At 33.6% G+C, this 17,657-nt stretch overlaps 1 protein-coding gene across 1 annotated transcript; it reads left to right on the top strand.

The window, feature by feature from the left end:
• The first annotated feature begins 271 nt into the window (after positions 1 to 271).
• LOC130613306 (uncharacterized) lies at positions 272 to 1,718 on the top strand. Its single transcript, XM_057434655.1, has 4 exons — positions 272 to 406; positions 800 to 856; positions 974 to 1,159; positions 1,267 to 1,718. Exons 1-4 carry the CDS (start codon positions 370 to 372, stop codon positions 1,536 to 1,538), a joined length of 552 nt encoding a protein of 183 aa, XP_057290638.1. The 5' UTR covers positions 272 to 369; the 3' UTR covers positions 1,539 to 1,718.
• The last annotated feature ends 15,939 nt before the right edge of the window (positions 1,719 to 17,657 follow it).

Genomic DNA, 17,657 nt, shown 5'->3' on the forward strand with positions numbered 1-17,657 from the left:
AAAACCTTAAAAAAAATTACATTTTAGTTTTTTAAGTCTTTCTGGATCTTGAATATCTTTCTTCCCCTACCTCGTTTTAACTTGAAACTTCCATATAAAGAAAATAGACGGCCCTAAAATCTTTTTTTTGTACTTGTTATGTAATTCCACGCAGAACGCCAATTATAGTCGCGAGGTTCTCACATCATGGTTAAAATTAACGACCCATGCTTTTTTATTGTAACAGATGTAACTAATAGGGAGAATGTTATGTAATATCAAGCCGTTTGTGGTTTCAGTTTGCTATAAAAGAACACTGCTAGAGGTTGTTGTCATTCACGAAGTTGAAGACTTGTTTTCACTAGCAAGTAGTTGAATTACACAGACGACATGAAGATCATCATTGCTGCCTTAGCTCTGCTTGCTGGTAAGGTGTTCATGTTGCTTTAGAATCAAAGCTTTTTATTAAAAATTACTTTTGTTATAATGAATTTATTACTTTTTTTGGCTATAATCTAAAATAAGAACCTTTTACTATTTTATCTTAGTGGTAAAAGGAGTACGGGCTGTAAAATATATTAAAAATCAGTAAATTAAACTGAAGAGTAAGTAGGTAGTAGGCACTATTTGGTAAACAAATTGCTTGCTCATTCTAAATGTTTTTCTGTCCTCAGTGATCATAAACTTTTCCACCGCCATTAGCTCGGTTTTCGTGTAAGTCACTAAAGTATAAAATCATCAGCCCGTTTTGCTCCTCTAAGTTGTAGTTCACATTCTTTTTCTTGCACTGTTACAATTTTTCTTAATTTCTTTAATTTAGGTACCTATGCTCTCCAATACAAACACGTAACTGGACCAACTCCACCCCCAATTGCTTGTAAGTATTTTTTAAGATATCTATTTAACGAATTAAAAAGATACTCACTTAGATTTTTTGGTAGTTTCCTTTTTGTATTTAAAAAATTGTTAAATTAAATATCTTGGCTTATTCTAGGTCCTAAATCTCTTTGTGCGGGAAAACATGACGGAAATTACGGTTATGCCAACGGATATGGATACAATGCCAAAAAAGATAACTATTTTGTTCAATGCCTCGATGGAATTGCTTACTGTCAAGCTTGCTGGCCATTAACCATGAAGTTCAGTGAACGATGCAACCAATGTGTATATAATTTAAATGGTATGTTTTACTTCAGCGTATGTTTGAGTCATAAAATTTCATCTTCGCTTTTGTCTAATTATTCTTCCTAATAAATCCATATACATGTTTTTTGTTTCTTTTACCAGATCCATGCCACACAACAAAGCCATGGATCCCAGAAAAACGTTACAAATGTCCCGACGTATGCCCAGGAAAAGGACCACACTACACTGGAAACGTAGCAGATCACCACAATTCTCTTCATTACGTTGGATGCTGGAAAGGAGTTACCGTTGGATGTGTGAACTGCCCAGCTCCACTGAAATTTAACGAAGCTGAGAATGCCTGTCTTTGGGAAGGAAAATACGTTACACAACCTCTACCCCACAAATCTAAATACCAACCAAAGAAATATTAAACCGATATCTAAACAAAAATTTTACGGTGCTTGATGATAACTATTGTTTTGTTGGATTGAATTTTTGTTTATTGCTTCATGACTGTCAAAATGTATTGCTTCATATTTCGTGAATATTGTAGTTTATATTAACCTATTCATGTTTTCTTTTTACTAGTTTTATATGAAACTTGTTGAAATAATCAAACACAGTTTCCTGGATAAAGGCAATACTATATTTCCAAGTGGATAAGAATCGCAAATAATAACATAGTAATAGATAGCAAGTAATAATGTTTTTTAAACATCTTTATTTCGAATATTTTTTAAAAAAATTATATTGCTAAACCGATCTGCTTTTATTAAATCTTAATGCATCTAGTGGTGCAAATTTTTAAAGTTTTTTTCTCGGGCCAAACAATGGTTGCCAAGGGGAGGGGGGGGGGGGGGGGGGAAATGTCCCCTTCCCTCTAAAAAACTAATAGATCTCGCAACGGCACCGATGTGGTAATGTGTCCACTGCTGAATGAAGAATAATAAAATCAGAATTTTTTATGGTCAAAATGATGTGTTAACCGTTTATATGGCAACCTGTGCGAAGGAGTGCAAATACACGCTTTTTCTTCATAAGAAAAAAGTTTATATCCACAAAAGGCTTTTGGAAGTTCACTTAGGGATTTGTCAATCAAGAAGTACTGAAATGTCCCTTCAAAAAGGGCAAAGTGAGAGAAGAAAGAACAGTTTCAAGAACATTTTAACTTTGAAAAAGTTAAAACCATTTAAAGGCTTTCTTTAGAATGATTGTTCTTATAAGTTTTGGGTAAAAAATATACACATTTCGTTGGGAGAGCATGTACTTTTTTCTAATACTTTCCCTTTTTGTGGTATTTGGAGAAAACTCGTGTCTACTATGAACATTTTTTGACTTGTTTACAAGACTTATAAAGTATATTGCACACCCATTTCTCACCCAATCACATGTTCAGCCAAGAACAATCCTTTGGGCTAGTCAATTACCACGATGTTTCAACCAAAGGCAAAGGGTTAGGATCCAGTTTCAAATGTTTCGTATAATAATGACCCATCATTCTTTAAAAATTATGGGACGTAAAAATATATAAAAGAAACAAATGACAAGAATTAATCTACCTAAGACATATCTTTCCACTTTATTACTACACAATTACTATAAAAAGGCAGCAAAAAATAAAACAGCAAGATCCTAAAGAAAAACAGAGAAGAAGTTTGCTTTTATTAAAACAAAATTGTTTATGATTTTATTAAAATGGGTGAAAAATAAAAAAAACTTTGGGTACACGGGGAACCTGTTAAACGCGAGTTTAGTATCCTCTCGCGATTGTTTCAAATCTCTCCATGAACACCTTAAGTGATCTAAATGTTAAACCACAGAAAAGGGGAAGTGTTACGACAGCATTTAGTGTATGAATGTACAAACTAAAAATGGAGGAAGTTACAAAATGAGCCCAAAAATTAGCGGTGAGAACCTGTAGTGTATCTTTTTCCACAAAAATATGTATTAAAACAATCTGAACAATCGGGGGATAATTTAAGTTCGTCTTCATGACAAATACTGAGAAAGCCCATCTTCGTAATGCCATCGTCAACGTAAAATGCTATCGTTTTTAACGACAACAAACTATTATTAGCAAAATGCCACCACTAAGAAATAAAAAAAATAAATACATGTTATGGAGAGCATTAACTTTTTACTATCTCGCCTGCGAGGAGTATTCAAATACAGCTGTCCGTCCCAAAATGGAAATTTTTGGCTCTCTGAGCACCGACACGGGAGTAGTCGTGTGTTCGAATCTCATCTTGGAAACTATTTTTACTTTTTTTTTTCTTTTTACTATCTCGCCTGCGAGGATAGGTTTCCAACTCGTAACTAACTAAATGTCCCAAATGGTCAATTGCAACGTCACAGATTTAAACTTCGTACCTAAACTCTCTAAGTACTTGGAAGTCATCTAAATGACGTTTCAGGCCAAAATTGGTATTTGTTTTCGACAAAATTTGGCATAGTTAACAAAAATGGTATGCTGAATATAATAGTGACATCATAATTTTGATTTTTGTCACCTAAATGTCATTTTAGGCCAAAATTGGTCCAAAAATTAAAACTACTTTATTTTAGACAAAATTTGGCACAGATAACAAAAAAAGTCTACTAACATGATGGTGACATCAAAATTTTGATTCTTTGTCACCTAAATGCCGTTTAAGACCCTAAACGTTTCAATCGCGCGACTTTTAACCATGGATGATAGGCTGTATTTTTGTTAGCAGAAATTGTAGAATTGGGTCGCATTGTGGATGTTTCATAGTTGTGCATTTTTAATAGCGAGATAGTTTATGCAGCGCCTGCATCTTGTTGCTTTTGTGTGACATGTCCAAGATTAGATGCTGTACATCTTATTTGTTGTTGTTAATGTTATAATCTAAAATATAATTCAAGCCATGGTACATAACTTCATTAATTTTACTTCTACAAATTTGGATGATTTGGACAGTTTTTTACCAATATGGTGGTTAGAATTGACATAAATTTCCTAAAGAGGGCGTAACGCCTTTAAAACGTAGCTATGCTCTTGGTGGTGACTGTCTCCGTGCAATTTGACACCGATTTACTTAAAATCTAATTATGCCCCTAATAATGAGTCAAGAAGCCTCGCTTGATTAGTAGTGTGTGTTGTGAAGTTTAAATTTTCTTTGGTGGATACAGGAAACACTAGATCGATAGCAACTTTTCTACCTTACTTCAGTGAAAACAAAATTCATTTTCGTGCAGCAACGACGTATGTTTTTTTGGTTCAAAGAAATCCTGACATTAAAATACAAAAATATCAAATAAAAAAGAGAATAAATAAACAAAAATGGTTTTGATCGATCGATGCGTTACGGTTAAGTTTTTTTTTAATTTCAGCAGTAAGACTTGTGACAAATATTTTGTACCAGATCCAAAGATGTATTTCATGTTGACTAAAAATGTCCTAAAGCTTGGGAAGCAAAAAAACCAAAATAATTTTTATTAAAAGGTATTTATTCTCTGTGGCTTCTTTTCTTATTCTAGACGGGGTAAAACATTAACATAAGCTGTAATTGATAGCCATAATCCACAGGGTAGATTATTGGTTTCGGACATCACCGTAACAAGCCTTATTGCTTTTAAATTGACTCATTAGTTAACTAACACAAGAGAGGCTAAAGCTGTAAAGATCTTGTTTTAAAAAGATCTAATCGATTACTGCATAGAGGTTACCTTTACCTGAAATGTATGTAAGTTTGAAATCTGACTGATAAGAAACAATAGGAAAATCAGACTGATATTTAATCTCACAGCTGCGTGATTCCAGAATTGATATAGACTCATCATCACACAGTGTTTTCTACTAAGATTTGTATATTTCATATTCGCAATCATTTTTCATCAAGTCTAAATTTTTACCTACTAAAAAGTTATATACAAGTAGGACGCGTCATTAGGCATAAGATTAATAGACGTAATTTAAATACCAATTGACATGTACATTATCATTTAGTAGAACTTTACTAAAATGAAGACTGTTTATCAATTTGTATTTAATTAGCAATGCAGTAATTAAATTAATAATAGAAGAAGTATGGTATATAAAAGTTTTAAAGTGTCTTTATTATTGCAATATTTGAAAATGTTTTATTGTTAACATATTTAAACATTTAGAGATCTGTTGGCCTGCCACAATTGCCTATGATAGTGATTAACCATTTATTTTCTGAAAACACAGTAATATTACTGCCTTTGATCCCACGTTTTAAAACACAAGTGTCTCCTACATAAGTCAACGCACCGCATTTGTCTCCATAGTACTAGAATTGCTTTGTTAAACCACAGACCAACGTAGGTGGCTTTCAATTGTCCACATAAAAGCTGCCAGTACCAAAGTTACACTAATTAAATGCATGGCATAAAAATTACCTCAACTTCATAATAAAGAATTATCTGATGCAATAACCTTGCTGGTAGCCTGTTCGAAAAGCATGGTAATATTGGGACAGACGAAACAACGTGCTTATGGCAATTACAGAACTAATGAATCAAATATATCACTGGATTATATAACGAAGGATTTTTCATCAGATTGAAAGAGAAGTATAAAAGTGATGATATTCCTATTGCCTTATACACACAACATTAATTTGATTTTGTTGCGTTGGATAAAGTTGATTCAGAAGTAAAGATGCAGATTATTTTGGTTACAATCACGCTTATCGCAGGTAAAGCTTTCATAATTTATTTCTAATGTGAATGCTTGATTATTAATATTTACATTTATCCATCTTCTTTGCGAATCAGTAAGCAATTAAATGAGTCTTGGAGAATGCTAACAATTCTTAGAATGATTTTAACCTTGTATCATTTTCGGGTGGTTTAAAAACTGCGTATAAAGCTATCAAATCAACTACCAAATACTGAATTAAAAATTCCCAAAACAAAACAAAATTAATGCATTAAACATATGATTTTGTTACAGGAGCATACGCTCTTCAATATCCACATATTACTGGCCCAACACCACCTCCAGTTACTTGTAAGTAACAATTGAAAACTTTGAAATTGAACTGTAGCTTTTCTAAATTACAGCAGTGTCAACCATAAAACAATACATTTTAGGTCCTAAATCGCTTTGCGCTGGCAAACCCGATGGCAACTACCCTTATTTAAACGGATATGGCAACGGCTACGGCAATAAAAAAGATAACTATTTTGTTCAATGCCTCGATGGAATTGCTTACTGCCAAGCTTGCTGGCCATTAACCATGAAGTTCAGTCAACGATGCAACCAATGTGTATATAATTTAAATGGTAATAATATTTCTTTAATAGCGGTTTTATTCAGATGGGCATGTTTGCGTCATTATCTTAGCAAATTGGTCTTTTTCTGCAATGATATAATTGCCTTTTTGATAGATCCATGCCACACTACAAAACCATGGGTACCAGAGACACGTTACAAATGTCCCGATGTTTGCCCAGGAAAAGGACCACATTACACTGGAAATGTAGCAGATCACCATGAGGCTCGTCATTACGTTGGATGCTGGAAAGGAGTTACCGTTGGATGTGTCAACTGTCCAGCTCCCTTAACTTTCAATGAAGTTGAGAATGCTTGTCTCTGGGAAGGAAAATTCCTGACACAACCTTTGCCAAAAGGAAAAGGATATGCTCCCAAGAAATATTAAATCTAAATTTAATTAAGTTATTAGTAGGTGCTTGTCAGTTACATGTAAAATTATACAGTAAATTTACGGTGTGGTTTCAAATAAAGTGTGACTAGTTTAAAAATTATATTTTTACTTTCTTTTTGCTGATTGTTGGGTCGGTAAAAATTCCAGAGTTTGGAAAAAGATTTGCGGTGGGCTATATTACTTGAAATTAGTTCTAATAAACGTAAAACAAAAAAATTTCTATGTATGCCTGTTACTTTTTCAAGTTGGATTATTTTGTATAATTTAATAATCTATAAACTGTTTTGTTAGATAGTTTGGCGCCAATAACCCAACTAAGATAGCATTTCGCTTGTAAATTTAAGGCCAATTAACGTGAATACTAGTAGAAATAACAGACGTAGAAACCCGCATGGCCATCTAACGACACCAAGGACCAAGTTTGGGAAAATTTACAAAAGCTGTACCAATCCATAAGTTTCTTAATAGTTTGCCTAAAACAAATGTTGCTATACAATTTCTTGATTATCATTTAAAAAGTTTTTTTAAAAATATTTTTTGACATTTTGCAGCGCATTGCTGGCGTCATCAACTTTATAGTTGTAATTTACAATGGATCAATTAACTAGTCTTACATAAGAACACGCTAATAAGTATGTAATATGTCTGTAACGCGTACAGTAGATATTCTCTTTGTCCCTTGAAGTAGTCAAATTTGTTAACTTTACTGAAGTTACGTCACAACGTGAATACAAGACTGATGTGAGTAGCATCTCTTTAATAATAGGCGTATTCCGTCTGTCTGTCTCTGCGCGTACCCCTGCTGAGTTAGAAAATGATGTTACGGAAACACGAATGTCAAATGCGATATATTTTTATCCACTTTGTTGCGATGGGTAACTATAATGGACGGGCGAACCCGTGGATTTTTCCACGAGCAACGACTAGTCTCTATAATAATAGCCGTCGTCTGTCTGTCTCTGCGCAACATGGCGGAGCAAGTAGCGAGACCCGCCGAAAATCCCCGCGGCCCTGCAGCTTTATTTCGAATCCCCGGCAGACCCCGTTTTTTTACCGGCCTTGCTTTGCCGCTCATTGTAATAAACCAATCACGAGGCTCCATTTTCACTAATGACCAATCCAAGTGCTTCGCGGCCTCAACATGCCGACGGGAGGAAACATGCTACCCCTACGAAGGCCATTTTGGTTTGGAAGTGATGGTGTGAAGTTTGTAGGTTTCCTTTCAATCCTCCTTATTTCTTCTGAGTACTTTTTATCCTATAGGATTATTTAGTTTGTTTTCACATGTTAAGGTGAATATTTCATCACGTTTTCTAGCTACGTATAAATCTTAAACAAACCAATTTTAAGTTTTTGGCTAGCTATAAAACGTACATTTTGAGGCAGCTAGCTATAGCTATCTTATAGCTATCTATTTATTCCTATTCTTTTAAAGTTTTTATTCAGTTTGGTATATTGTTCTTTATTTTTATGTTGAAGTTGGGTCTACCTATCTAGCTCCTTTTAGCTCTACCTCTGGCTAAAAAGTGAAAGTAGCTAAATGCAGTTATAGGCAGCTACCAATTTTATTACTGCTATGAAAGCTTATGCTGAAAAATAAAATTGCTGAGTATATATTTTTTTCACTGAACTTGATAACGACAGGCGGTTTCCTGATTTTTTTTAAACTGAAGTCGCAATAAAGTTTTTTTTAAAATGGTGTTATGCCTATACTCATGTGCGACAGAGTCTAGATGTACTAAGCGCTCAGTCCAGTGTTAACGACGAGCTGCTTCTTGTGTTTCTGCTAAACCGAAGAAAAAAAGGTATTGTAATTACAGAAATGTGCGACATTGTTTAACTGTACTAAGTGCACAGCTTTTTGTAAACAATAAGTTTGGCCGGGCATTTTTACTATGACCGGGTAAAATAAGCTAATTGTGCAAGAAAGTTTTTTTTGAAAAATATATTTTAACTGAAACCCCATAATGCTCTGTACGCGTCATCAGATATACGACATACTGCATATCTGTACTAGAATGGTCCACCTGAATGTGTGGAACAGTTTGCGGTTCTTATTAATTGTTCAACAAGCATTTCAATGATGGGTAATACTTTAACATCTGGGTTACCCCGTGTACGAAGCCGTGTGCCACGGCTTGTTTTCAAAATTACCGAAGCCATCGCGACGCATGCAGGCTTCGGTAAAAATAACTTCAAATCATGTAGAATTAATAAATACTACATCACGAGCACTTTCGAATCAGAACTGATTCTATACATAGTCTAACATATATTGTAAAGACTGATCTCATCTAGGCGAATTTTGGTCGCACGGGTTCTAGCGATCCGAGCGGACAACCGATTATTAACTCTTTATATGCCATAGCGAAGTAAGCTGAGCGATGAAGTTTAACGTGAAAACATGGATTTTATTTTTATTTGTCTGCGAAAAAATATATTAGCACATTTTTTTAGGATAATGTTTATATTTTGAATATTATTGGCTCTGAAAGATTTGTGACATCAAAAATCGCTAACGATCGTTGAGAAAGTTCAAACTGTTTTATCTCCTTTGGCGATCTCAGCGAACAGCCCATGTTACGCAATTTTACGTAAACAACCTAATGCGCATGCTCACATCCCAATCGCTAGAGCCTGAGCGACTAAAATTCGCTTAATAAAGATCATCCTTAACACGTTGTGTTTTAACACAGCTTTGTCATAAAACAGTGCAAAATTCAAAAGAACGATTTTTCTGCATGCTTTTATCAGCATCAGAGTGTATTTGTAATTCTAATGATGGGGCTGGGTAAAAATTATTACGAACACAGTTTAATTGGATTTACATATAAGCCAAAAATTATGAGCGGATGAACATGTGTGGTTTTTTTTGTTTATATGATTGACTTAAAGACTATTTGCTTTACTTGCATCTGTTCACATTTTTCTAACAATCGCCGGACTATCGGGTACAAGGATAACCCATTTGTATTTTTGAAAAAATACTCCTTCGACCCTTTTACGAACTTTCAATACGACTCATACTCGAAGAATGTTATAAAAATCGCGCTACTGCATACCCGCTTTTCTTTTCAAAATAACTTTTAATTAATACTTTCTAGGCGTGAATTGGTCCACAAGAAACTGTTGTCAATCAGTTCCGTGCAAAGTACAAATATAGAATGCTTTTAAAAATATATGTTTTCATCCTGAATAATTAAACAATTTTTGGGTGTGTATAATCTCTAGCCATAAATTTTCACGACCAAGTTAAAACAAACATGTTACAGAAAACTCTATTTTGTCACACAATTCTTGTCGTTTTAATGTTATTTTTATTTTACGTAGAATCTGTTGTTTGATATTTCCACTACCATCAATGCATATAACGTCATTGAACTTTAGGTGATGAAATAAATTCTTCTCCATTTAAACAACTTAAAATAAAAACAAGTAAAATATTATGTATTACACGAAATGTCATTGCACAACCAAAACCTTTCTAATGTACATCTTGTACTTACGACATATATTATTTATACGTCTCTTTAAACAGAAGTTAATCAGCTAACTTAAGCTGTGTTTACACTATTCAGCTAACTTAAGCTGGGTTTACACTATTCAGCTAACTTAACCTGTGTTTACACTATTCAGCTAGTTAAACAAGTTTGAAGTTATTCAACAAACTGGAACGTGTAAATACGAAATTGTAAGCAAATTTTTCCAGTTGATACCTGCTTTCAACCAATTGAAGAGAAGTCTTATTGCTGTCAGGTAGATGGATTGAAATAAGAAGTGATTTTTCAGAAAAGAGCAACGTCCTTTCGACACACTTATTTTTGAAAAAATTGTTCTAAAATACATATAAATTTGCTACTGGGTGTTGTATTTTATTTAAGAAGAAATTTCCAGGAAAAACAAATTGCACTGAAAATGCATCCTCGACTTCCAGCTTTGATAATTACCCTCAGCAAAATCTTTTCCACAAAAAGCGCATGGTTAGATTAATTGCTCTTATTTAGATTCCTACCACTGTCCTCCATTTTTTGAAAAAAACACTCATTCAAATGTGACAGTTTTTGTCTCGAATTTAATAAAAAAAATTAGTTTTTCTTTTGTTGATCTACCCTAATGCTTCGAATAAACGCCCCCCTCCTATTAAACGCCCCCCTCGAATAGACGCCCCTCCTTTTCAGTCATTTTTTAAAATAAACGCGCCCTCTAATAGACGCCCCTCAAATAGACACCCCGTTTATCCGAAGCGATAGTAAAACTGCAAAAAAGACGAAGTGTGAAAAAGTTAATAAACGTCCCCTCTTTTAAACGACCACCTCGAATAGACGCCCCCCAAAAATATCAAAAAATTTAATAAACGCCCTGGGCGTTTATTCGAAGCATTACGGTATTTACCATCATATTTAGCTATTAACTCATTTTCAGCATTAAAAAAAGTAAAGCCGTGTAGCCACCGGTATCAGCGACGCAATTGCGTTTTTTGTGACATGTTTCGTCAATATGAAGGAGAGTTACCAAAAAAATTCCAAGTCGTTATAAAAAGAGATTTAAAAACATTCTAAAGTTTTGTACGCTTTTCCCCTACTTCTTTCTCTCCGTTCTAGCCAACGTTATATTTTTGACAGAGTCATGTGTTTCTTCTAATAGTAATTTTCAAGCTTCTACGATTATCAGCACGTGTTACATCACCTGAAGTTTTTTAACACATTTAACACATCTAAATACTATAATAAGAAAAGCGCGGGAAAAAAACAAAAATTGAAAGTCTTAGGAAGAGACAAAAGAAGGAATTAACAGAAAAGTTAATTAAAATAAAACTATGGACATTTTTTAAAAATGTGTTATTTTAACTTTATTCGCATTTTCTTGATATTTTCTTAATTTTTGCCAAAAGCTTTTAAACGACACTTATGTTTGTAGGTATTTTTTAAATCTTTACAACATCTTAGCGCGCTTTTATATAATTGACACGCTTTAGTGTTTGTCTTAAGAGGAACCATTCTTGTTCCTAAAGCTCTTTGAGATTAAAACCTCGGGTTTATCTCAAAGAGCTCTGTGGTCGAGAATACAGGGGAACCTCAATCGCCGCGCATTGTTATGCCATACATCGTTAGCATGAAGTATTAATATTGAGAAACCGAAATACGACCGTACGTCTAACAATATTTTTTTAAACTTCTTTGTCAGGTAAATAAATCTAATATTCTAATATTCAAGAAGTACAGATGTTTCATTAGTTATATATGTTCGTTTCTAAGGATGAAATTACGTCGTTAAGTATAACGTGCAAACAAATTTTAATAACTTGAATGGCACTGGTTCATCCAGTCTTAGCTAAACTGAGTAACATACGCAGGCCCTTAAAAAAACATTTTTTGTAAGCATAATTCTTTTGTGGTAGCTCTTTTTTTTAAAAAAATATATGTAGCAATTACAAAGATATAATTTGTCCATCAAAAGTCTTTGGCAAATATATGTCTTTCTATGATTCCGTGACTTGTCAAACTATTAAATAGCTTTTGACGTACTTAGAAATGTTTCCATAATATTTGTCAAACGCCTTCCGTTTTGTAGTTTCGTATTCAAGTTTCTTCGAAATATTCAAGAAGAAGTCCATGTTATCTAGAAATCGATGTCGTTTCTGATCATTTCGAGGACATTTTGAAATTTCTTTTTCAGCAAAATCCAACCGCTTGTTGTATCTTCCATCATGTCATTGATGTCATATACCTTGACATGAACTAAACGTGGCGCCCAATGAACCTTTTTGTGTGTCTGTTTCATGAGCACACGACCACAAGCAATTTCATTGTATAACCTTTTCGTCATCTTCGATAACCGCAAAATTTTGATTGTGTTTTCTATCAGTATTCGCTTTTCAACCTGCTTCTGCGAACAGCGATATTCTCTTCTCCTTTTAAAGCAATGTCCTACTTCTTATTTGTTCCAAATCTTGTAAAGACCTCTTTAGGTTTCTCCGTTGCTTTTGAAATATGACTGTAAAAGCATTTTAATCCACCATATATATAAATTTTTTGATTTATAAATTATTGATGATAATAAAAGTTATGTAACCTAACCTGATCCAACAATATGAGGTAACAAAAAAAAAAATCATCTTTTTTATGTTCGAAGTTTTAAAATCAAAGTATAATTTCTATTATTGACAAACGTCAAGCAAATTTCCGTAGTTTGCAGACCATTTTTCAGGTACTTGGGTGTTTTTTGAACATCTTTAACATATACAAAAAGAATTTAGATTGCTTTTTAGATTGCTTGAAAGTTGTAAAATCTGATATAAGTGGATATAATAAGAATTTCTCTGAATTCCTGTGGCGTCATTATCAAAGCGATTATTTTAAAGATATATAATATTGGATCTGCTGGGTTGATCCTTTTATTTTACTCCATGTTACAGAAGTATTTAATTCGTAATCTTCAATCAAAATATTGAGAACCAATATATTTGTAAAAAAAATTGGAAATATTTCACAAGAATTTTTAAGCTAATAACTCTTCTGTCGTTACATGTTTTAATAAAGATCGCAAATTATTCGTTCAATCTCGTTACTTAAGTTTTTAACAATCCTCATTCGGTGCTCACGTGTGGATTAGCCTATAAGCATGATAAATTATTATGTGACTATTTACTGGTCACGTGTTGATTGATGTAATAAACCAAATCTTTAAATACGTTCTCGTGATTAAAAAGCTTATTTCAACATTTCACAATCAGAAAGTTCAATATTATTGCAAAGACATCAAATTTATTGAACTTTTTCTGACATAGGTACACGTTTCTTTATAAGCAATATTTTTTAAGTCAAGTTTATAAATTTAATTTTTTTTTTCGGCGCTAGCTAATAGAAGTCAACAAGCGAAATTATATGTGCGGAATTTAAGTAAGTAGCAGGAAGCTTACCATTCTACCGCTGGCTCTTTCTCCACTCCGACTGTAGCAATGTTGCATTATCGCCAGATAGCATTGCTCTAACTTGCTTGCCTGTCACACAAGCCAGTTAACGGTTAATAGATGACACCAAACAGGCTGACAACACTACATATAAAGTAGTCAGAGTGGGAACTTGAAGTTGAAACCCTATGTTTGCAAGCCAAATGCGTCCGTCTTAAAAATACGCGAATGTAATACGGCCTGGATGTCCATATTTGTACACCTTTGTAGGTAAATTTGTGTTCTTTTAAAAATTACTGAAATATATAATCTTAAATCTAACTATAAAGAGAAAAAGAGCCCTGGGGACAGGACTGAATTTCCCTAAGTTGACGAAATCAACTGTGCGATTATTTCCTGTCGAGTCCTGGGGCGAGATTGATAACGAACTGTATTTGGATTTTTTTGTAGTTGCCTTGCCTCTGTAAAAATTGTTGAATTTAAGATCTGTTGAACACTTTATCATTTGAATTTTTTAAAAATTGTGTTAAAGAACTTTAAATTACTTTAAAACTTTAAATTAACTTCCTTACATGTTGCTTCAGTTGGCGTGCGACCCAACTTGTTACATGTTGCTTCAGTTGGCGTGCGACCCAACTTGTTACATGTTGCTTCAGTTGGCGTGCGACCCAACTTGTTACATGCTGCTTCAGTTGGCGTGCGACCCAACTTGTTACATGTTGCTTCAGTTGGCGTGCGACCCAACTTGTTACATGTTGCTTCAGTTGGCGAGCAACGCAACTTGTTACATGTTGCTTCAGTTGGCGTGCAACCCAACTTGTTACATGTTGCTTCAGTTGACGAGCAACGCAACTTGCAGCCACTTCTTAGCGTAATCATAGAGATAATAATATTTCTATGACGTAATTAAACTTATTTTTGCGAAAAAATTGTTTTATTACATAAAAGTTTAAATTTTTATACGACCACCTTCTTAGGAACGACGACCACCTTCTTAGGAAGGTGGTCTTCGTATATAACATTTCTGTAAGTTGGCCAGCCTCTAACGGGGACGTCTCAGACAAATTGATTTTTCCTTTAGTCTTCAACACAACTTGTGAAATGCAAAAGGCTAAATAGCAAGCGGAAACGGTTTTAAAAAGTAAGAAAATGTTTTCTGCACATGCTTCAGGAAATCTGATAATCCTTCTGATTGAATTTACGAAAGATGATGACTATTTTTAGAGTTGTATAAAATAAATGCTATTGTACAAAGAAAAGTCATTGATTGCTTAGTAATGCTAAACTTTATTTTCCTAATTTTTGGCAAAATTCCACCTTAAATGTTGTTATAATAACCTAATTAAGCAAACACATGAATTTCATTTTTCCGATTAGGCGAGGTTTAATCTTGACGTTTAAAAATTTGTTTCGGTTATAAACAAGCGTTTAATTGTCTGTCACACCTACGCCTATCTCCTTGCGCATTCGTTGATTAAGCCTGGTGATAAAGACCAAAAAAAGTTTTAAAGATACAAAAACTTTATCAGCTGGCAAAATTATTTCGATTTCATCTTTCTAGCTCAACATCTATTTCACCGTACGTAACGAGATTTAAATTTCTCTTATGGAAAAACAAATACATAACAATTCGATAGCATTTTTGCGTTACTAAAACCGAACCCTTATAATCTAGAGCTCATAAGCACCTGATCGATGTATTGGACTAACACGAGGTCCCTTTTTGTTCAGTTTAATGTACTACGCAAACAGAAAAATGATGGTCCATCTTACTTTGCCTTATTTACCGTAAGACATTTGAAGAATTTCATTCAGAATTCCTAGAATCAAAATTAAAATCAAGCATGACATTCTTGTTGGAAATTCCGTGATCATTGCGTGACCTAGTTTTAAATGCTTGAAAGATCAAAAGAATGTATATAATAAAAAAGTTTAATGTTTGGTAAAAATCCACAACTAAAAAAACATATTTCCTTTCTGTGCGAAACTTAAGCCTTTCCCATCATGAATTAATTATTGAGATCTATTAAAAGCTTTCTTAACTTCACATGTTTTAGATTAGATATGAAAAAAATGAGTAACATTTTCGCATGGAAATTCTCCTTTACATTAACAAGAGAAAGCAGAAGGGGAAACTCCTCCAAAAAAAGAGTTTTTTAATTTCACTGATCCTTAATACAAATTGAAGTTTAATTATCCCTGGCAATTCACACAGTTTCTATTAGAGTCATTGCCACTTTTTGAGTGATTTTCTACAGTTTAAGGCTGGAATAATTCCTAAATAAATATGAATTAACATAATCAAAAGTGTTTATAGCAATAATAATGAACTTGACACCGCTATAACACATATTGATTAGAAAAATTACAGGAACAAACCTGATGGCTATAACATTGAATATTGATAAAGATTTTCTGCTTTGTAATTTATAGCACTTTACTTTAACTTAAGTGCACAAAATATATTAACTCAAATCAACAACATTTTTTATTCTCTGGCTGAAGTTAGCGAAAGCGTTTTTTAATCTTTTCTAGACATTAGCTGTAACATTCGTTATTTCTTTCCATATTCTGATCAGTTTCTTGAAGTATGCAGAATAATGGATCATATCAATATCATTTGGATATTTCCAAGAAATAAAATAATTTTAAAACACAGCATGCGTCACAAGTGCTCGCTATATTACACCACCGGCAGTTCTATCCGGCTTAAAAATATAAATATATATAACGTACCATAAGACATCTTTTAAAACATTTCAAACTCGCAAGTGAAATACTTTTAAAACTGTGAAAGTCTCCCTCGACAACGATTCCCAAAAATTGAGTTTTTCTTTCTGAAAAAGTCATTAATCAAGTTGTGTATCGTGTGAAATTTCTATTTTTTCGTTAGATAGATAATGAAAAACCAATCTGAGATTACATACAGATTGCACTGTGTAGCTCCTGTTATACTGTTTTCTGGCTCAAATTTAGACTTTCATGCCTTTTTCTTCCACAACAAAAAGTAGCTTTTTCTTCATTTCTTAAGTATGGCTAGGTCAAATAGTCAAGACTTTTGCCAAAACTAGGCTAGATGGACAGTGTTTAAAATTTGCTGGCAGCATTTTCTATCGCTCTCGCACAATGTGTAATTCGAAGAAAAATGTTCCTGCTGACGTCAGCACCAATTAGCACATGTCAAAAGTAAGATTTAACCAAATAACGTAGTCCTAAGTCCGTCCTGAACAGTAAAAATTCAGCAAAACACGCTACTCTAGTAATATAGAATTAGCCTATATAATCACTTGTGTCGGCTAACTTCGAAATTTGCTGTCTTGTGTCGTTATATTTCATCTACAATAACGGTGCTGCTTGCAGCAGACAATAATTGCGAATAAAGTTGTTGGTAACGGTTGAAGGCATGAGAACAAAAAAACGCTTTCATCAATTTTTCGAAAAAAAGGCTTATACTGTCTTTATTACGTGATTATCCAAAAGCAAATATTTAACCCCACAAACTGCATAACTTTATGGTTTAGCATTTCTAAAAATAACTTTAAAAAAATTGTGATTGAATGGGAAGTCATCGGATGAAAAGCGAATACATGGAATCACAGTCCCGATTTTTACTTGTACGCGCATCTAAGTGATTACGTAATAACCGATGCGCGCGCAGAAATGGAGGTAACAATGAAAACAAACCATGCGGACACGTAGGAAAAAGTTCAAAACAAACAGAATCCACACTAAAAACGTGGCGGAAATTCAGGTTTCAACATTTATTTACAATATATTTCAACCATGCTATACTGGCAAAATTTTGTTTTAACATTCACACAAATGAAACATGCATTCAAAGCTTGACTTCTTTCGCGTACCCCTCCGAGCACAGCATCTATTCGCAATTTTTGTTGTCACTTTTATGCTTGTTCAGCAAAGTAATTTGCAGAAACAAACTAGGCAAGGTGGACATCTAATCTATACTTTGAGAAAGCGATCTT

Source organism: Hydractinia symbiolongicarpus, chromosome 10 (genome assembly GCF_029227915.1).
Source record: "Hydractinia symbiolongicarpus strain clone_291-10 chromosome 10, HSymV2.1, whole genome shotgun sequence".
Classification (NCBI taxonomy): Eukaryota; Metazoa; Cnidaria; class Hydrozoa; order Anthoathecata; family Hydractiniidae; genus Hydractinia; species Hydractinia symbiolongicarpus.

What these genes read in the sequence shown, in the direction of transcription:
- LOC130613306 (XM_057434655.1), top strand. Translation starts at nt 370, where the DNA reads ATGAAGATCATCATTGCTGCCTTAGCTCTGCTTGCTG. An exon ending in TGCCTTAGCTCTGCTTGCTG is followed by an intron (nt 407 to 799) that starts GTAAGGTGTTCA and finishes TCTTTAATTTAG; the next exon opens with GTACCTATGCTCTCCAATAC. An exon ending in ATGTGTATATAATTTAAATG is followed by an intron (nt 1,160 to 1,266) that starts GTATGTTTTACT and finishes TTCTTTTACCAG; the next exon opens with ATCCATGCCACACAACAAAG.